The 23,069-nt window shown below is 40.3% G+C and overlaps 1 protein-coding gene across 1 annotated transcript in view; it reads right to left on the bottom strand.

Annotated features, from left to right (window-relative positions):
* The window catches only part of LOC104933960 (adhesion G protein-coupled receptor L3-like), a 136,224-nt gene extending 117,354 nt beyond the window's left edge, over positions 1-18,870 (bottom strand). Inside the window, 3 exon segments of the mRNA XM_027278472.1 lie at positions 9,000-9,155; positions 9,157-9,208; positions 18,840-18,870. Of these exon segments, the coding sequence (XP_027134273.1) occupies positions 9,000-9,155; positions 9,157-9,208; positions 18,840-18,870 (239 nt within the window).
* Between the last annotated feature and the right edge of the window lie 4,199 nt (positions 18,871-23,069).

Raw genomic sequence — 23,069 nt, 5'->3', positions numbered from 1 at the left:
ACTGCATTGCTTTTTTGCCACACCAGCTTGCCAGGGCACATTCTTTCAATAAGTAGGTAATGTAAACTGTGAATCAACATAATAATTCACTCAGGGTCCCCCTCAAGCTGGCGACATTTGGTATGATGACTATATCTCCACAATTGCAGATGTTAATCTCAAGGAAAGCATCAGAGGAAAGTTCTTTCTGCGTCAAAGTGGTAGACTGAAGAGATGAAAGAGCCACAAGAAGTTTTGGAACTCATTCCAAAAATGAGTCATGAATCAGCATGAAAGGATGTTGTTTTTATCTTGGGGGAGAGATGATGAATAGCCAGGAAAGTTATTAAAGGTCAGTAGAAGTTTCATGCCCTCTCTATGTTAGAGGGGAAAAAAAAAGATCCAGCGCTTCAGGGCAGAAGGAAGAGATAGAGCAGAAGACATCAAATGTGTATGTTGTCTACTCCCACCTGCCAATTAAAAAAAGAAGCAGAAAACTGGAAGAACAAGGATGAAGGAGCGCACAGAAGGGCAAATATCAGATAGAGGAAGGAAAAAAGCCTCATCTTCTCCCCGCACTCTGACTAACCACCTGCTCCTGTCTGAATTAGCCCTTTCTTTACTGTTTGCACTCATCCAAGTGAAACTGACTCCCCTAGCTGACAAATGGACTGATCCTAAATCCCATGTTTAGCGAGCCACCACTGTGGCAGCTATTAATCTGACACCAAAAGACCCAATGGCCAGACTTTAAGGAATCCTGAGGGTAATATGGGGGAAGGGAATGACTTTTTCTTTTTTTGTCAAACCCTCAAACTTCTGGATTTGTTGGCAAAGCACTAAACTTATAGGAGCATAACAAAGTCCATGGGGCATTCAGCTCAGGAATCCAAAAATGGACAACAAACCACTGGCTTGGTTGGATCCAATCCGTTCCTCTTTTATCTTTATCTCCTGAGAGATACCAATCCTGCTGTGTATGGGGGGAGATGTCCTTAAACATTTCCCATTTGCCAACCAGGGTTTCCTTTTTCCATCTAATCACCACAGAGACTTGTATGGCCATGTCTGGAGACCCGGGCTGACTGGATAGGCTGCCAGTTTGAAATTTACAGCAACTAATTGGCCAAAATTGAATGCGGCAGGTTGTTATCAAAGAGGATTGGAGTAGGGTTGGTGGCAGGAAAGGGGTGAAAAATGAGACAGGATAATGAATGTCAGTTGATGTCATCCAATGCAGGAAAAGAATAGAATGTGGAAGAAATAAATCTCTTTGATTTAAAAAGTCGTCATGAAAAAGAGGGTTATGCAAGGGTAAGGAGCAGACGTGCACAGAGGAAAGGCTTTGAAAACGTGTTTATTACTTTGCAAGTTTGCTTTATAGCAAATGTGAGTCTTTATCTTCTCTTTCTGTCAGAGCCTTTATTAATACCCTCTTGCATATTAATGCTGGCTGCAAAACCACCCACCATTCTCTATTTGTTCATACTATTACAACAGGCAGTTGTCCCCCGCTGCGCTCATCGGTCATGTTTTTGTTCTGTAATTGTCAGGTGCTCAACACATAATTGTATCATGGAAAAACAGCCTCCAACCAAGAGTAAGCAAGACAAACCAATGACTCCTGCATAAATACAAAAAAGCTGGTTGACAAAGACAATCTGCTGAGTGATGTAAATATGCACTTGATATGCAATTATATTCTGTTAAGTGCATGGTTTGAACACATGTTATATACATATATGCATAGATTTTGTGTTGTATTTCTATTTTTAGATTCCCAGTTGGAACCAAATCCTTAAAAGTACCAGCAGTATCGGATCAATCTGTATAATTAAATACTACAGCGCCCCTGTCATTACAATCTGCCTAATAGAACTTTTAATTTAAAGCAGAACCTGCATGATATTTGCACTTCAAACATTAAAATCATGCATTAATTCATCTGACATCTCGTTGTTTGGGGAGTTAAATGTTTATGCAAACCTTGACTTTAAACAAGGGAATCCACATCTGAAAGGGCTTTGGGCTCATGCATGAACAATGATGATATTACTTTCACTTCTGCTCAGCATGATAAGCTCTATCTTAATGAAAATGGCAGCCGTATATTTGCTTATATTGAGGACTGTCAAGGGTACTATATGAATAAACAACTGAAGGTGGCAATATTAAGGATTATTAAAGAGGTACACCAGCAATTATCATTTCTTCCTTAAAGTTGGAGGATGCACTTCCAGTTGTTTTATGAACTTTTATTTGGGTTAAGCTCCAAAAACCCTGGAACATACATTTCCCATGATGCAACTTGATAGCATCTTTCGTCAGATCCTCCATGACTCTAACAGTGCATGCCCCGTCCTTTTAAACCCCACTACTTCAATTTGTAACGCAGGCTTTCTGTTAATTTTTTTTTAAAAATCACTGATGACATCATCAGGGTTACTTTTTTTAAAACTTTCAATGGCTTCCTTCAGGGCCACAGATAACATTACACGTCATAAAACTGTGTTCACGGGCTGGGTTGACAAGTAGACTGGACTTAATGTGTAAAATCAGTAGATTGCACCTTTACATCACTAACTTTAATTATATGATGCCATAATTTTGGTGTTCAAGATAAATAATTAATCATAAATAGCATCCATTGTTTCCATGCAAACAGTTCGATGACTTTTTATTGTGACACATAACCTAAAACACTGTTTTCCTGTCTGATCAAATATGTTTTTTTTATGTAGCATCCATTTAAAATATGCTAAGTGTATCACATATTCTGTACAGTGTAAGTGCTACAGAAAACTAAAACTCATAACAATAGCAGGGATATGTAGGAGAGTATGAAGCAGATGGTCGTGCTCTCATACGAGCCTGGCCACCCTCAGAGCTGAGGGCAAGCGAGGACAGGTAGGCATGTGTTTGTGTTTTAAACTGCTTGGAATTACAGTTGTCATGTTTGTGTTTGTATGTATATATATTTTACTGCCTCTTAGCCGGACTGACTAATCCTTCGTTGCTTCAAGACTGTTGACTGATTGTTTCTTGTTTTATGATACACAAAGTTAAGAATTTAATGAGAATTGTAACTTTCATTACATAATCTGTATCATTATGTATATGTTAACTTCCCCTTGCTTGTCATACCTTAGTATTTCTGGGAACAGGGCAATGCATGGACCTCTTTTCTTGCTGGAAAATCCATAACATTCTGCCTGAGATGAGGGGATTTAAATAAGGCTGGGCGAAAGAACCGCTGGGGATTCTTCGGTTAATCCTGCTCTCCTACTAAAACAAATATCTCATCAAATCCTTCAACTCTGAAATAAGGTCAAAAGCCAAGGATAATGAGAACTGGAACGTATGGGAAAGATCACTGGCAAAGGAGGAAGGATCCTCCCATCTGTTTTCCCCTTCTTATCCCTCAATCATTCTTGTCCCTCCGTCAGCACATGTTTTCATCCGACGGGAGAGGAGCCATTTGTCTCATGCATTCCAGCCTAAGTGTGGTGAAGTAAATAATGGCCTGGATGTATTTATTTCCCACATAAACGTCATTAACAGGAGGGTTGTCAAATGTCAACTGTCACGCGGCCAGCAGGTTCAAATCACAGGTTGCGCTAATTTAGTTCTATCGTCCTCGAGAGACTCATCAAGCTGTGATATCTATTAACCTTCATCATTAGTGTCATGCACATTAACACAAAATGCGAGTAGACAAAAATATGTTTTGTTCTTCTTTGTTCCTTGAAATGACAAGTGTGATGACACAGCAGTGGAAAGAATCCCGGAGAGACTAAGGGGGGAAAAAAAAATTAAAGTGACACAAAAAAGAGAGTCTGGACAGATAGGGACAAGAATGTGTATGTGTGTTTTTCTTTGGGGAGGGGTGGGGTTGCTCAATCCTGACCTGCTTTTCTCCTTCAGGGGTCATGCACAAGCCTGCCACAATGCTATCAGCTGTCCCTTAAGGTGCCTGCTGAGGTCTACTGAGATATAAGGTGATATATAGCTTTGATATAGCCTGTAATTACTGGCCGTGAAGGCCACACCGCCTTGGGGAAAGGAAAAGGGGAGCACAAAAAAAAAAAAAAAAAAAGGAGGAGAGAGACACTGGGGCTCTGATGAGAAAAGGGTCAGTGTTGTTTGATAGCACAAGCGCCCGGCCTCTCCAGCAATTTCACACAGTGGGAAATGGCACTAGATCTATACGTGTTTTTGGAGAGAGGCAGGTTGAATAGACGCCTCAGCTCCCAAACAATACGCTCCAAAAATATCCCACAAGGGAATAGCAATGATTGCAAATCACAGGCGGCGGTGTGTGTGTGTGTGTGTACACGGTATGCAAATGGCCTCAAATTGTGCTAAATTAATCCTCGGTAGCATGGTTCAATTACAGCATCATTAGCCTCCATGGAGCTTGTAACACGGCACCACCTATAGGTGACATGTTTATCCAGAGGCTGTAGATTCTGCACAGCCATGATGTTCACAGCACAAAAGGGAGGAATGGCTAATGAAAGAGAGCCATTCATTTCATCCTGTCACAGCATGGTGTGAGACAACCTTCATTTTGAGATGCATTACAGCACTCACAAGCTCAGTGGTGTGCTATCACTCAGGTACAGGGTGCTATTAGCTCTCGCTTAAAAGACTGTAATGGAACCAAACACCTTGTCGAAGTAGCACAGTATACACCTTTATAAAGGGGACTAAACTGGACGAGGTGGCGCTTGAGTTTGATAGCTGAATATCAATGGAGAGCTCTAAGGGGCCGGGGGGGGAGCGGACGGATTGAGCCACCTAAATGTATATTGACAGCTCGCGAAAGTCGGTGACATGGCTGGGCATTTGCTGCTGATGGATGTGGGCCTGGCACACAGGCTAAGCCAGCAGCAGCGTGGCTCATCTTCAGACGGGATGTGAATGCTAACTACCACGCTTGCCAGTCACCACGACTTAACTGGTGCCAGCAAGAAAGGCAGGTGGTATACAGGCTAGGGAAAAAAAAAAAAATGGGGCCAATACTATCAATGTATTCACAAGCATGCTAATGAGATTTTAAGGTAATGCTCCGATTATTACACTTTAACCAGTTTATCATTGATAAATTAAGATTGAAATGAAATGAAACTTATTCAGATTAGATTAGTCACTAATCTTTTTGTTGACTCTACTAAATGTGTATGGTGGTATACTTTTAGAGTAAATTTTCAGCGGTTAGAATAGAAGAAATTAACGTACCTTACCGTTTTAGGACATCAATAAATTCTCTGTCATCAATCAAACTGCAAATTTAGAATTCTGATGCAAATTAAACTACAAGGGTTTTCTAAATATTCCGTACTTGCTCACATCTTTCCGAAACTTGTTTCAGCATTATTGGCAATTTATTTGTTTGTTTATTTGTTTATACTGAATGGGCTGTTAATGTTACATATTTTATATATATATAGAAATATATATATATATATATATATATATATATATATATATATCTAATCATATATTATATATATATATATATATATATATATAGAATAATATATATCTATATATATATATATATATATAAATATAGAATAGCAAGAAAGAATAAAATAAAGTACCAAAATGCTGATGTAATGCTGATGTTAGAAAATTATATTTAACATGAGAATTTAATGGTACATTTCTTCTTTTTCAGCCTTAAAGTGTCTTTTTCAGTGTATCAAAAAACTAATTTAAGGAAATTTTTAACAAATGTATGTTTATGTTATGTGTTCAGATGGGGGGAAAAAATAGGCAACAGATTGCTATTGTATTTTTTAAACTCTCAAATATTAATATTGGTATCTAAGAATAGAGCACTGACTTGAGCTATAGTGTCTATGCACAAATAGTTGAGTAATTATGCAAATTCATCATCACAAAGAACAAAAAAACCTCAATAATTCTGCCCATTTTCTGTCTCCCTATTGTTTCCTGCAATCTACAGCACATCCTCTCACACATTAGGCCTGTAATCAAACGAGTCATGGAAACCAGCATTATTGGGGAAATCAGGTTAGTGCGAACCATGTAAATGCTTTAATCACACTATTACATTGTTTGGACTGCTTCCAGTGATTGGGTTATAGTGCGCATGTAAACATGCTACGTGATCTATAGAAGGAGAGAAAAGAAGACAGGAAAGGGAGAGACGGGGGAGGAAAATCAAGCTGAAATGTTAATGAAAGACTGTGCTTGTAAAGTGACTCATTGAGACTCATTGTGACTCAAAAGTAGACAAGCTAGTGAATAATATTATATATATATATATATATATATATATATATATTTGTGCTGATAAATTCAACATTTTACTAAAGAACTGTGCCAACTGGTTGCAAACCTCATCAAAGCAAGTTATAATTCAAAAAGAGAAAGCAACACTGTAGTTCAACATGTGACATTGTTTTGCAGTTTATTCATCACATTATCACATTATCCACGCTGAGATCATACAGTATGCATCTCAAAAAAAAAGATGTATCAAGTCAAATCTTTGTGCCCCGGCTTTAACCTGGGCCTTATCGCATCTCTGTTCAGATTGCTTGTTTCTGTTTTGTTCTCGTTTTCCTTTTAACCCTAATGAGCTTAGCCGCAGGTGCCTAGCAACCGCTCTGACAGCCCAACAATGAAATAGTCGGGGGAGGCGTTCATTTGTTGTGCTAACCTCCGCATGCTAATGCGTGGCTGAGTCGCTACAGCCACAAATATCATTGAGTCCTCTCACCCGTCCCTTCTTTGGCACCCTCCTTCCCCACCCATTCTCAATTCACACCACCCACACCTTTCATCCACTTAGCAACTTCCTCTTCCAAGACAAAGTGCTCTGGCTCTGAATCGGCTTGTAGCTACCTTTAAGCATCATCGGAACGCCTCCGGTAGCAACGAGATGCTAAAAAGACTTGCTTTTCCCTGGAACTTTATGTTAGTTTTGTGTTCTTGACAGTAGCAGGACCCGTTGATTCATTCCTGCGGGGATTTTTAGTCTGAGTGGGCGGCTGGAGAACAAGGGAGCTACAGGGTGCATCAATTATCTGACAACATGTTTCAAACTGCCTCTTTTTACCATCAGCTGCTTTTCACACAGCTGATTATCTGAACTCTATGGCACCAAACTAAAAAAGCCAAGAGCAATTGTTTGATTAAGCCCAAAGGTCCATTAGTATTCTCAAAGGGGTCTGTTCTATGTGGAACTAAAGCTTTGGATATAAAAAGAGGTAGAGAAATGTTAACATAGAGTAGCAATTTAGATCAAGTCCATCCCTTCTAAGTGCCGCAATAAGTCAACAAAAGAGTTAAGATGGACTATAAATATATTGCCTCCACACTTGTCTTGAGCTCTACATTTTCTTGAATATAGACTACTTGGTTAAAACCCCCGAAACTTGTGTATATATTACCTTAATGTTAGCGATCCATTATGCTGCAAAAGCCAACGCACAGTAAGACTATACTCTGTCTGCCCTGACAAATAGGTCTCCATGTCCCGGTTTCTACACAACAGGGTCATAATTCTGGAAATAAGACTCACATATGGCAGCAAAGCTCATTGGACTCACATTTTTCTTTTGACAAATAATGTATAATGTATTCAATGAACATTAATTCGTGTTGGATCAAATCTATGTTTAATATAGATTAGCAGCCAGGTTTGCTGAGGTTTATGTTTGGACGCATTAATAGTTTATCTGGGTTCATGACCCAATTAATCCATAAAAGAGATATGTTTCTTAACTTTTTTTCCCTACTTTTTGCAAATCTCCAGTCCTCGAATGTGTCAATTAAAGAGAAATCATTGAGAAAGCGTCTGTGATACTGTGTGCCATTTTTCCACAAACCCACTACATTTCCATATTGTCTGAAATAAGATCAATAAACAATTGTTTCATGAAGTCAAACATTGTCTTGAGGAGAGCAGCATTTAATTCCATTTCAGTTGACCTCAGGTGTGAATTACAGAGTCTCTCATTAACTAAAGATTATGTTTGAAACACAGCTCCTTGAGTCAATTACTCAACAGCGTAAAGCTTATTTTGCTTGTGAGTGTGGCTGTGTGTGTACATATTCATACATTCAAATATTCATATTCATTTACTCTGAGTGAGGATAAGATCAGTGCCCTTTCATTAGTCATTTGTCGTCATCATCGATATGAAAGAACTGTTACCCTAAATATATTGAAAATCATGTGTTTAAAGCCTAAACATTACTAGAGCTACGGTGTATATCATTTGTATTTTATAAAAGAGAATAAACCAGTTATTACTTTTTGTAATCAAATTCAAACACACACAAACACTCATTAACATAACTGACTTATTACACTTTGCCTAGGTAATTAGTCTCCATGTCAATTTTCCAAGACGGAGGCGTCCAAAAACACTTTCCTGCAACCACATCAGTGCTTGTGCTGAATCACTGATGTCACAACTGACCAAAACAATACGCTCTGAAAAAGTCCAGGTTCAGATTTCACAAATAATCTCATCGAACAATCAGGGAACATGCAGAGAGGTTTTACTTATTACCTGCTTTTACAGCGCCGACATCACGTTCATCCCACTACAAGGTCAGGAAATAAGATCGCACCATGGCAAAATATAAAGCGGATCAGCACGACAGAGGACACCACACATTAGCTGCGTGTGTGTACTCAGGATATATTTGAATGAACCTTTTGTCAATCTGAAAAGCTTCAGATCAAAGCTCTTATCAAACACAGATAAAAGGAGACTTTGCTTCTTTCGCCTTTGGGGTTGCCTCATCGCTAAACCATTTGTTTACTTCCTAACTGATGTTACCTTCAGGGAAAATGTGCACGAGCAATGTCAGGAGGCCACACATGCAGGACAATAACACAACTTCTTCTGCTGTGGACTACTAATGAAGAACACTTGCTTAACACAAGTCACAAATATATGTGTATATATATAGTCCCTTCACCAAAATTCATACATATCTGTGAAAATTAATTAATACCAACGTGTCCTTACCTTTGAGACATGATCTTGTATGCATCTGGCAGGTAACACCGCGTGTTCTCCATCTGTGCTGGGTCTGCATCACAGATCTTGTCATCGGTGCGACCGTAGTTGGCGCTTTCAATCATGATGACGTCCGTGCCCGGGCAGCGCAGCTCGATGGGGTAGACACGACAGCTCCCTCCTCACCACCGCCATGGGGATGGGTGCTCGACTGAAGGCTGCAGAGTGAAAGGGAAAAAAAAAAACAAGTCTGTGATATTCTGAATCCTTTTTTTGTTTTTTTTATATATCTATATATGCGTTGGTAGTATTTTATTTGTAAGTATTTCTACACTTGAGTGTTAAAACAACTTAATCCCGTGTTTGTGGGAGAAAAAAAATCTGTATATTCCTGCAGGAAAATACAAGAACAGATGGGACGACCTGCAATCAAAAGGTCTGACACTCAGACATATGAGAAGAGGTTGTCCACCCTAGACTAGATAGTGTGGGCGGACAGGACGCTGGCTGTTTGGAGTGGGAGGATGAGCAATACTTCAGGGGCCCTCAAGAAGCCAGGGGTTGTAGAAAGAGAGAGTAGAAGATTGGCAGAGATCAAACATAAGGAAATAGACACGGTGTTTGCATTTGGCTGTGAGAAAATAAACATTCATTACATGGGCATTCGACTGAGAAATTAAGAGACGTACAAAGATGCAGAGACAAAGAAAGCACAGCAGAGTGTGTCTCATGTAAAACCACATCCCTCCCTCCTGACTAGAACCTACAAGCTGCATCAGGCTTTGTCTTTTAAGGTGACACAATGCACTTCAGTTAAGCTACATGCAGACAGAAGGCAGAAGGTCAAAAGGTGCTCTGTGCTTCCAGCCAAAGCCGAGAGTCTGTTTGGCAAAAAATGTGCTGTTTACCGCAGAGCCAAAATGGCCGGGAGGGCTAGTGGGACTGAGCGGCAGCAGTTCGGAGGTTGCTGTTTTTTCCCTCTCCTTGACACAGGCGCACGCTCGCACACCCACACACATCTGTGGAGGCTCAAAATCGCGCACGGGGATGGGGGGGCGTGTGCACGACAGGCTGCGAGGAGTTGTGTGTTTACAGCGAGAATAAAAAATGAGCGAGAAACGTAAACATTGGCCTGAGTGACTGTAGGAGGACTGTGGCAGTTATAGATTTTTATAAACATCCTTTCAGACGAGTGTCTGAGCTGCGAGAGCCACCGCTAGACGACGTGCAGCACAGACATTTATCATGGAGCAGAGACAGAAAGAGAGGGAGAGAGAAAAGAAAGAGAGAGAGAGAGAGTGCACCCACATGTGAAAATAGGCTGAGGCAATACCACCTGAAATCGATCAGGGTAAATAGCCACATTTACCTCGAACAATAAAGTAAACATTTTTAAAATAAATGTGTGCACAAGGTTCTCTAGGACATTCAAATTCCCCTCATGTTGTGTGAGTGAAAGCTCCAGAACAGCAACTAAATGGAGCTTATATCAAAGTAAAAAATAGGCAAATATGAAGTGTGTGATGTCAAATAATTTTAGGATCATTTCAGGTCCACTTAGTAGCTTTTTTACGAATTTCCAACCACATCTCAATCAAACGACCATTTGTCATCATGTAACTGATGTTTCAGCTGAAGAAAAGAAAAAGGACGTGGACATGGGGTGGAAATTATTTTGTCTTATTATGTCTAATTATGTATTACAAATAAACAGTTTCATTTATGACGTTAATCATCTATTTTTTTTGCATGCTTTAGGCTATGATACCAGATGCTGCAAAAATACATCTGGGAGAATCATTAAGCATGCCAGCCATCAGGATAAAGTCCTTTTCTCTCTGCCACGATCAAGAGGAAGGTTCCTGATACACCAGACAGGTGCTTCTACCCTCGGGCCACGGAGATCCTAAATGAGGGCACTGTCCAGGACTATTTATTCATCATTGCTATTGTTGTTTTTGTTGGTACAATTGTAATTATTATTCTATTATTACTAGTTATTCTTTTTTTATTATTCCTATTAGTATTTCTTATTTAGTTTGACTAAGAAAATACAGTAGGAGCTAACAGAAATAGATTTCACTATAATCGTTCTTTTTTATTTGATGTGACAAATAAATTGAACTGAATGAAATGGCAGATGTAGCTCTGTCTGAAATGTGATTCGATAGCACGATATATCCTATCCTTACTTTTTGCTCGGCTATGCAATCATCATATTACAAAACACTGTTGTGGTTCCAGGTGATGGAAAAATTGCTCATCCTCTTGAAACGCCTAATAATGACTATTTTGTGACAGAAGTTATATTTAACCTCATGTTGACTCACATGGCATTTTCTTTCTGTACCCGCCCAGTTCTCTTGCTTTTTCTGAGTTAGACTTAATTACACGTCTTAAAATAGCTGCAGCAGGTGCAATAATGTCGACACGATTTACTCTATTTGGAGTAAAAGCACACAAGGAATGCAAGTACAGTCGTAGTGATTGATTGTGAACTTTGGGCGAGGTCTGATTGCTTGACATACTTTTCAATATATTAAAGGGGAATGCTAAAAATGACAGCATGTCTGAAGGAATTTTTATTTATCAATATTGTAATGTCATGGGTCAAATCAATACATGTAATGTGGAAAAGGAGGGATTGACTGACAGGGTGTTTTTTTTCCCTTCCTGCTACAGAAAATTTTAGCATCTTAGTTAATTATTTTGGTTTTTAGAGCTAACGACTTTACTGTTTTCACTTTCACTACCCAAATCAGTGTTGCAACAAAACATTCAAAAAACCGACTATATGCTGCCTGCCCAACATGCAATGGCATGGTGAATATGTAACATCTAGTAGCTTCCCTTAAGAGTGGAGAGCAAAACAGTGGCAAGAAAGATCTATCAAATGTGTAAATAAGCCACTGTTTGCTAGTGTTGTGTTCAGTTATTTATGAAATGTTTTAATGTAATGTAAGGTCTTACCAAGATAAAAATGTGTACTCAAAAAATATTCCCTACAAGTACATCCAGTCTATTTTGTTTTGCTGAAACAAAAGTAATATTACATATGAAACCGTATTTTACATATGATGAATTCCCATAAGAATGTCTTTTATTCTATTATGTGTCATACAGGCACAAGTGGTCAGTACACTGCATTTTTGTGAGGGTATCAAATCACCACCATTTTCAGGCATCACTTTTTAATCTTTTAATCTTTCCCTAACAATAAACAAGAAACAAGAAAAGACACACAGTGAGGTGAAACAACAAAAGAAGCCCCTCATTATCGTGTCATTTCAGTTTGTCTCGTGAATCATTCAAACTCTAACACAGTAAAGTGCACTTACCATCGAAACATTACAGATCAGAATAACTGCATTCATTCTGGTGATGAAAGCCATCAATTATCTTCCTCTTAATAGGAAGATTTATTCCGCCCCCTGAAATATACTGGTCTGGATCAGACCAAACTTCTTTGAAACCGCAGATAGATAACATAGGTTGTCTCGAGCAGGTACACTTAGATAAATTACAAACAAGTAACTGACTATAAATTTAAAAAAATAAAAATCTGCATGTGTGGTTTCTTCCTCTTTCAAAAGCTGCAAGTGTAAAACCTCCTCACAAAAAGTATTGTTAAGATGTTTATATGTTTATATTATATCTTGATTAATTCGACCTCTATGACTTACTGTGACCTGAAATTAAAAAATTGTAGGCGTTGCAACTCTGCAAAAAGCCAAGGGCTCATTTCAGGCCAGCGTCCCCAAAAGAAACATTAAAAAAACATCAGAGAGTAGCGACCATGATGCCGTCAACATGGGCACCAGCAATCCCCTAATGTAAGCAAGTAAATGCATGCCAGTGATGTCTCGGATTACCCGGCTGGTCAACAACTGTAGTGTAATTACATTTGTGCCTGGAGGCGGTGATTGATAGGGCTCATATTCCTCGGGTGCCAGAGCCAGCATCCTGTCTCACTCGCACGTACAGATGTCTACCTGTATGTCTCATTGACAGAGCTATCGAAAATCAAAATAGTCCTATTGAAAGTCCATCCTTTTATCTAAGTTCCCATGTTCTATTCCATTCATCTCTCTTCACCCCCTTTTCAGTCTATACTTAAGAGGAGTAGTTATATGCAGTGCGTATCTCTTTTTTTTCTCTGCTGAAGATTCTCCCTGGATAATTCCTCTGACAAGTGCACTGCTGAATATAGAGGGGGGAAAAAAAGACAGAGTAGTAGTTTGGGAAAAGCAAACTGCAAAGGTTATGCTGGATACTTCCATTACTTTGACACCACCGAGCAGTGTTTTCAATCACGATGCTTGCAAATGACATAACTCACAAATGAATATTTCAAAAACTGCAATTACTCAGCAAAAAGGGCAAGAGAAAGGTCAGAAAGAAAAATGTTCATTTGGAAAATGTCGCTCCCCCGCAGAGCTTTTAAAAACCAGTCCGAGGGGGAAATGCTTCGGAGTATTGATTGTGGGTTTAATAGTGAGAAATGTTGCGGTTTAAAAGCAGAGCTCATTCTGGGGTCAGTGACACAGAGCAGAGACCCATTACCTTCTCTAAACCACCGGGCAGCCAAGTGCAGACGGAGCAGAGTAACAATGACATTTAAAAGTCATCATTAGTAACAAAACAGAGGCCTCGGGGAGCTTGTATTTCATTTCATGTCTCAAGAAAACATGTCAGGGAGGAAGAGTTAAGGTCAACCACCGTACATAATTACAATGAGCCTGACTGAATGAGCCACCATCACTAGGATAAACACGTCAGAGACTTATGACAGCTCTCAACATGAGAAACATAGTTTCAGATCTTTGAGCTCAGACACAGCAGATAATTTCCCAATAAATAATCATGCTCTCTACAATCAGGCAGCCGGGAAGTTGGGCAAAGCGCCAAATATGTTCCCAGAAATGTTTAGGCAATTAAAAATATTTTACTCTTTGAAAAAAGATGCTCACATTCTGTAGCAGATGATACAAACTTACAGTGTGTGGGTGTGTGTTAAAGAGAAAGAGAGAGACGGAGAAAGAGAGGGTGGAGGGGGGGGGTTACGTTCTAATAAACTCTGACTTCATTGAATTAATGTAAGATAGATGGAAGGGAGAGGAGGAGACGGTGAGGGAGCTGATTCAACAGATCAAATGTCTCTTTTTCCACCGAGAATCGCTGGATGGGTCCAGCCCCCAGAGCTAGTGATTAATTAGCACATGAATCTGGATACCGTTATTTGATTAGGCCAATGGGAGCCTGTCACACCCACTTCCGAGTTTGCAATAAATGGCATTGTCTGGTGGTGGGAGGGGTCAGAATAAGTCGTTTGCTAGACTTTGCAACAACGGGGAGAAATCTTACGAATTGTAACTCGGGGGAAAAAAAGAAAAAAAGTATAGCATTTTCAATAATGCATGAGGGATTATTTATCTTAAAGTGAGAAACAGTTCAGGCAAATTGTTCTCCCAAGTAAATTACGTTTACATATGGCCTAAGGCAAGCGAAATCTCAAAAGCTTTTACGCAGAGTGCAAAATTATCCAGGAACTTAACTGTCAAAGAACTCTGCAGATAGAGCTTTTAGGAGAACGCCATCGATAAAACAACGTGTGGGCTGCATGGGACGAATCTGTGGTGTGAGAAACACTCCGCCGGGCTGGTCAGACAACTTTTTTTTGAAGTTTAAAAGCTTTACAAATTAGACTGAATAAGCCATTTTATTGAGACATGCAGCTGGATGACAGATAGCACCTCTGTAATGATGAATTCATGAGCGATTGTGACAAACTCCTCAAATCGACTTGATGGCTTTTGACACTTTGACCAATGATGCTGCTAAGCACAATTAGCATTACTCATTATGACAGGGCACAGATATCCATTCAACGCGGCGAATGAACAAGCCATTTGTTTTGCTCCGACTTGCATTCGCTGACAGACATTTGAACACATTAATTGGCAACACACCACGCACTTGCAAATTCCAGCAGAGGGAAGAGGGGAGGGGGGTGGGACTGATGGTGTTTTTTTGCAGGGCAGCAACGTGCAAATGCGTACTTCAAACCGTCAGTCAAACTGCCCATGATGCCTGCGGGGAAATTAGCTCTTCTGTGTTAACAAATTAGTTCACAGGAAGGACCGGTGCAATGGTAATAAACTACTGTGGCTTACTGGACCGGCCTCCTCGTATGGTAAATATCTGATCTGTTGTTTTATACAACTTCCACCTGGCCAAATCAAAAAGATAGTAGTCATTATAGAGCAGCGGTGTATTGCTTTTTCCCTTTCCTGCTGTAACGATGTATTGACACAGTGAAAGTTAATAACTGTGAAAGTTAATAAATTGGTCACTAGATGGAGGGAAATCTGCAGAGCACAGCAACTTCCTCCCCCCTCGTGATATGCTTGCGGTAGACAGAAGCTTCATGTTTGCGTACACACACGGAACAAATACAAGTACTCCATAAAGGCTTGATTCACATACTCAGAACACAGAGGTGAAGTGTCTTTCCATCCAGCGAGCACTTTCGTTTAATTAATCGCTACCTCAATTCATTAAGTGCATAGCCATGGCAAGAGAAAAAAAAATGAGGAAATGCGAAGCAAGTCTCCCATCAAGGTCTTGTTTTTAAAACCACTTTGCTGTGCAAATTACAACATTAGTTTCTCAGGTCAAATCCACTACAGCTTAGGAGACATCATTCCCCTCAGTGTGGTTCAAGCGCTTTGTATCTTTATTGAGACTGGCTGAAAATTTGTCAAATTGAAATGGAACTTTTGGTAGAGTTTCAAAAATACATCAGGCACCGATTCTGAGCAAAATTTTTGGTCATTTCCCAATTTTCCTTTTCCTCAGTGTAAACACAGCAGAGACGTGTGTGCTGTTTCCTTTCAGCAAAGCGCCGTTTTGTCAGATGGTCCAAGCCGGAGGTGAAGCTGTGGAGCCGGCAGCTGCTGCGGCAGCGGCTCCTGACAGCGAACTGGGTTTTGTTCAGCTCCCGTCATGTCTGACATCGTTACTTTTTCCTTCTCCTATCATAGCCCTCTCCCTCCTCCCGCTCCTTCTCCCTCCTTCCTGTAACCCACCCACATGTGCCGGCATCACTCAAGGGAACATCTCAGCCAAGACTAATGCACCTTGGCCCCCTCCTACTGTAAAGTGCCTCCTGGACTAAAATGAACACAATCCCTGACACACATACACACAGAAGATACACACAGGCGTACACACACTCCCAGAGCAGGCATGACTCAACATGCCCCTATAGTAACACGTGCCCTGACAGTAATTGAGGTCAAAGAAAAGAAACAACAGGCTGATTTTCGTCTTGTGCGAGGGGAAAGAGGTCTTTTCCTCAGTCTTCTTTTACCACACATTATCAGATAGAATTGCCTAACTGCACACCGGAGGGGAGACCTAGTCTAAGTTTAGCATTGTGAAGTGAGACAAACTGCAGAGGAACCTCGCTAATCCGAACCTCTCAGGAAACGGAGGTTATTTAGTGCTCAGACAAAGAAAACACTGAAGTTGAGGGGGCAGGAGAATCAATATAAAACACATGCGTACGTCCTGAGGGAGATATTTTGGTGTCAGAAAACTGGTGGTCGTCTTGTAGATTTGATATAGATGAGACAGATGTGAACATGTAGGACATTTTTTTACAAAGACACAATTCTTACACACCTCCTCACACCAGTTTTCATTCAAAGGATCATCTTTAGAAATCTAAAATGTACGGACTGGTAGATGTACAAAAAGTATCATCTTTGTATTATGCTACATTATCACTGATGTATCATAATGTAAGCAGCATTTTCAGGTCGCTGCTTGTTAAAGTGAAGCAAATTTTAACTATAAATACTGGTGCACCTCAAAACTGTACCTAAGACACAATACATTCCACTGTGCTGTGAGAATAGCATGTAGATATTTTTATTATTCTGCATTTACTCTTTTATAAATCTGTTTTGTAAAAATAAAATTTTACTAGTTTGCTTGTCAACACGTTCAACAAAAAAACACATCTAAGGCTTGTTTGTGTTGCAGGCACTGTGTGTATTTAAAACCAGTAGGACTATATATATATATATATATAAAGTCACTATGCTGCTGTCTTGCAGGGTACACTGGATAATATAAAGTACACTTCTTTATCCCTTTCTTAACTTTAGAAAGCACCATTCATGTGAACACTTGAGTGCACTTCAATTATTCCATAGCAGCTCACGGTACGACATCTATGTGCTCCTTTCACTTGAGATACAGAACAAACTGATGTGAGAACACCTTGAAAATACTATCTCTTGTAATGAATAGGAAACCAAGCAATCGCTGCTTGAATGGATCCCTGGGGCTCTACTTATTGTAGGTGTATTAATAGTGAGTACGAATAGAGTTGAACTGCAGTGTGAACATACCGGCCACCAGGTTAACACCATCAGACTGATGACAACTTTCCGTTTTGGCAGAATATTGTCTGTTGATCATAGTGATAGTAAAAAAATTAATTAAAAAAAAGCACTTAAGCAAACAAGTAATGTATTTTTCAACTTGAAACAAGGAGAACGTGGGAGATGGATAGTAACGCAATTTACATAAAACAGCATATTGGAGGTTGATGAAATCTTGAGATGAAATTTCTTTTTCTTTTTGCCGTAAAGGCTGCATAAAAGATTTGGCCTTTTTTTTGGAATTTGGGGTTTGAGGGTTGTAAGGATGAGCATTTTTCAATTTTCTTACCATTTGAAGACAAAAACAGGAAATTGGAGCTCGTCCTTGTATGGACCGGTTTGCATTCTATTTTATCAAGAGTATCCTTGCACCAGGAATGAATTACGCTGCAGTGATTTGTTTTCCGCGGTTTGTTCCACGTTTGGAAATGAGCCTAATTCCAATTCTCCTTCCCGTCCTCCTGCGAGTGTGATTTTTACTGCAGCTTAATATCCGAGGGGCAAAAAGCATGAATTAATACCAATTAAAACTCAGTGCTGTAATGTTTACTTACATAATGAAGAGCAAGAGATGATTTAAATGACAAAATTAAAATGTGATTTCATGCATATGCATCTGTTTTGTTTTTAGGTTAACAAAGACATTACTTCATATTTCTCAAATTATTTGTTCCAGTGGAGCCGTGTTCATAATATCAAGTACGGGCAAAGTGCAGCATGATTAGTCACAGTACACACACAAAAAAAATGTTTTTTCGCTCAACTGGTGGATGATGAAAGCGAGTTTAGGCTCTCTCGGGTGTAAAATCAAAGGTATTGAATGAGTATAGATAACAGTGAGATCAAGTGTGGCATCTGAAGCAGGTGGAGGTAGGGATGGGTGCATGGGTTTGCCCTATATACTGTAAAAACTCAAAGGTTGGTGCAATGTGATGTGCCGGGTGCCATCAGCAAATTAAGGACTGTCTGCATCTGTACTTAACAGCAATGCACTTCTTTTGTTACCTCCCCTGTGGCTTGTTCATTCTTACATGTGTGTTTATATGTGCACATGCCCGCTTTAATACATTATGCATTGGGCAGGGGGGTGTTTCTCCCTAGGGAGTATTGCTATCTGGCACGCGCAGCTACATGCACAGATTGTGACACCGTTCAAGGATGACAATTTTTTAATCAGGCCCTGCGCTTGTTCTGTTTCACTTCTTCCTACGTGAGCTACGACATCACTGACAAGTTGTAGCACTGATTCAATCCTCTCCCAGGGCCACAGACTGTGTTAGTACAAGGCAATAGTGTCTGACCAATACTAGATTTTGGAGCCAATACCTCTATTAGGGAGTAAAAAAAGTCTGTATGTCTGTGATAAGGCAGAGAGATATATGGGTTGAAGCTGTACAAGGCACCTCATAAGCTATTTCTGTGCCCATGTCGCATGCTTTGGAGGGGTCAGTGGCTAAGGAGCTTGCAAAAAGTTAATGGTTAACACTGGCACACAAGTCAAGAAGTTGAAGAAACAGGAAAAAGGGAACGGAATGTGTGCTTAACATTGCGGTAAATGGCGGATTTGTGAATAAGGGGAAAGGAACAAAGAAAAAGTGAGGGAAAAGAAAGAGGGGAGGAAAAGAAGGCACCAAAATCAGAGTGTTGGAGAGGGAAATAAACGTGGAAAAAGCCACCCACAGAGTGAGAAGTAATCTCGTTCCACATGTACAGTATGCAATCATGGCAGTGCTGCAGAAATTAGCCTGGGTGGCTACGCTACATCTGAGAAACACAGCCATAATGATCTCCTTTGATAGTCTTTTCTTTGCGCGTTCAAAATGACAGTTATCAGACATGGGGTTATTGTGCGGAGATAATGAGCACTGAATATGTATGAGGCAACATGTACGCGGTGCTCACAAATCAAATCATCTGGCCGCAGCTCTTAACATGTGGCATATTGGAATCCGACAACAAGCGTAAGAGGCATGAAATAGGAGGGAATGCAGAATTTGGGCAAAACGCACCATGCATGATTTCACACAAGTACGAGTGGAGCTGTAATTTGAGTTATAATATCACGTTGAGACAGACTTGCATCTGAAAAAAAAAACGAACTAATTATTTGGCAAACCTATTACTGGGAAACTGAGAAGCTCCAGTAGTCGTATATATTAGTTTAAGAATTAACTGCTGCGAATCATTGCAAGTTTGTGTTGAACATATGAGAAAACAACAGGGTGCTTAACCCCTTTCATATGAGGAAATATAATTTGGCATGTGGGGTGATATGACAAATATTGAAATTCCTTGTTTGGCTATCTGTATGTCACAACACACTACTGTATATGGACGAATCAAAGATTTGTTGATGGGGCATAATTGTATGGCTTTGTTCAGTAAAATATGTGCTCATAGTGAATCAGTCCCAGAAGGGATATTCACTCTTTGGTGAAACATCTCATAACTCAGTGGCATGTGTAATGGGTCACAAAGGGCTTAGATTTATTTTGAAAGGGGTCATGTGGTGAAAACAGTCATCTTGGTTAAAGGTGACAATTATGAGGCAATATCTGAAGCCATAAGGAGCATCTTATAACTTTAATGTGATTTCCACACTGTGCGCCGTGTGTGTAATACACTCGCATTCCATTCGACTAATTTATGACAGGGAAAGTGTGTCAGATGGGAGCTATGGGTGAAATGAGGACCTCCCAGTTAAAGGGTGGCCTTCATCGTGACCCCCAATACAAAATACCCACCATTGTACGCGCGTGCAGCTGAGAAACATCTGCAGTTCTAGCCCGGCCTATAAAAAATGGCATGCCATATTGTTTGATGCTGTTGCTTGCTGTGGAATGACATCGCTCACTCTGCATCTCCAGTTTCAAGCCTTTCCTCAGTCCATCTCGTGGCACAGAAAGGAGAGCATTATCCCAGTGAAAAATGATCTCCCCGCACACACACACACACACACACACACACCCTCCTCCCGCCACCAAATGAGCGGCACTGATCACGGAGGCAGTGTGTGTGCGTATGCGCTTCTTGGATGCGTTAATATGTGTGTGTGTGGAGAGTGGGAGGCAAGAGGGAGTGCACCACTGGGGAATGTGCACCTGCAATTTTTCTCATTTGACACAGTTGGTCTTTTGTAGGGTCTCAGGCACAGGGAGATGTCTGTGAAAGTTATGGCTCCTGGCCTCTAGCCCCACCTCGTCCTCCCCCAAAAAGAGACATCTTAACTATGGTATTCTCAGTTTAGAATAGCCTATGTCTAAGATGGGGGGGGGGAAGACATAATCCACAGATGACCACACAGTTTGGCTGAACAGAAGCAACGCACACACACACACACATCTTGTCACTGGAGAGGTATCAGATGTAAACAAAGCTTGTAACAAGCTGCAGGTCCATATGGGAGATGGAAAACAAAGACAGAAGTTGAAAAAAAGTTGAAAAACAGAAAACATATGGTTATAAGGAGAATAAATGGTCGTGGTGAATGCTTAATTTTATTCATATAATCAATTTTCTTTGCACAAGATGTTGCTATATAACATCGCAAACAACCATAGCGTAGAAATTACAAATTAAAGAAAAATTACCATAAAATAGATGTAATATACCAAAAATGCCTTAAGACCAGATGTGTTTTTTGTGATCTCCGTGCTGCTGAGGATTAATTTAATTATGCGTTGTACTGCCTCGAGTAGAGCGAAGAGATTAGACTGTCCGGTTTGTTTAAACGTGGGTGTATTTCCGTAGTTTTGGACATTCAGCGCTGCAATCAATGAGTACTGAAAGAAGTTTTGCTTTGACTGCTTGTGTTTTCTTGCCCCGTCCAACTTGCCGTGTTCCCAGATGTCAGCAATTACCTCAGTGAGTTCATGTCATCACAACTGATAGACATGAAAGTAAAAACTACAAAAGAATTATTATTTTAGCATAGAGTTAAAGGCTATGTTAGGGAGTATATTTGGTCAGGGTATCAGTGATCCACGGCCCAAACTGACGAATCCTCCCCTGTCTGACAGCTGTGGTGTAAGACTGAGGCCAAGCCTAAACCCCCAGAGTCTTGATCCTGTACATCTGCAGAGGATGCAGTCAGGGCCAGTAAGGAAGATTTGTGTTACGTGTAGGAGGGCTTCAGAGAGGGAAGATAAAGAGAGGGAATGCGTGCATATATCTGTGTGTACTCAACGTGCAGAACATAAAACACATAAACTACAGTGTATTTTCCATCCTGGTGTAAAGCCCTAGAACTGTAAACTACTTGACCCTGGCACCCATCCAAACAAGGAGGCCATGCTGAAGAGCTACCATTACTCTCGCGCTATCCATTCCCCTCTCCCCTTCCTTTTATTTTAATGAGAGCACAATTAATAAGGAAATGGAACAGCTTCCCAAAGGAGGCTGCTTCTTCCACAATAGAAGCCTTCTTTTGTCAATGGCTGTATTGAATTCCCCTACAAGGCCACTGGGCCATATTGAAGGCCATCTCCAGTATCGCACAGCACCTCCTCTCTTTGGCTTGCTCCCTCTCTCTCTTATCCTCAAGGTCTCATGGGCTAATCTGTGCCACAGTATCATTTGATCCCCCCCCCCACCCACCCACCCACTCCACTAAACCCCTTTTGCTCCAAATGCAGACTTTACAATACTTTGTATTGATTCGCTGAGATGAAATCACCAGTTACTGTGCACGCTTGGTTTATTCAATGACAGAGCTGAGGGGAAAAGAGAGCAGGGGTCACACACCATCTTGCCCATAATTATCGCTCTGCGTGTCTGGTGGACATTACTTTGGGGCAGTTGGTATCAGATCTTTGTTTGTGTAATTACACATTCAAATTCACCCTGATACATCAAGTGATGCGTAAGGAAGAGATGAAAAGGAACAACAACTGATTAATCCTCTGCCTTTTGTTTCTCATTTATTCCCTTTGTTGGTCAAATAAAGGTGGTATCGCTTCACCTGGTCCTCTCAGTCAAACTAAAAGAGGCAGCTGTATATTGCTCAGCAGTTTTATAATGCCCAAACCTGTTCCAGGAACACTCAACAACAGTGACAATGCCTCACATACCAAACTATACAAGACTATTTTAAACTACTTATTTTAAGATTTACAGACAATGCGCAAACGAAAGCAGAGAACTAGTTGTTTAGATGCTGTAAGCAAACAGCTTCAGTGTTGTGCTGTTGTATGGTGATTAAGCCCCATGTTACATAACCTGAAGTAGGCATTCACAGGCTCTCAGAGAGCTTCCCTGGACATATGATCTACATGTCTCAGTGTCAGTGAACAATGCCAAAAACACTACCGCTTGATCAATAGTCTCGCTGATGTGAAAGACGGGGATAGATGGATGGATAGACAGAAAAAGTGGCGTAAAGAGCAACCGATAGAGTCAAAGATTAAGTTAAATCAATACACAAACACAGCACTGTGTAACATTCTGAAAAAATAATGATAGGCTGTCAAATCTCTTCAAGTAACTCTATCTGCACTCCTGCACGTCTGATTTTTATTTCAGTCAATCAAGTTGCAGTTTACATCTATGCCTGTCCCGACACATAATATATATGTAGTGAAGACAGAATTTAATAAATGTGTATAGTGTAAGAGTTTATTAAGTGTGT

The sequence above is a fragment of the Larimichthys crocea genome, chromosome III (genome assembly GCF_000972845.2).
Source record: "Larimichthys crocea isolate SSNF chromosome III, L_crocea_2.0, whole genome shotgun sequence".
Classification (NCBI taxonomy): domain Eukaryota; kingdom Metazoa; phylum Chordata; class Actinopteri; family Sciaenidae; genus Larimichthys; species Larimichthys crocea.
The sequence above is the reverse complement of the archived record's forward strand: the minus strand, read 5'-3'. Positions and strand labels throughout refer to the sequence as shown.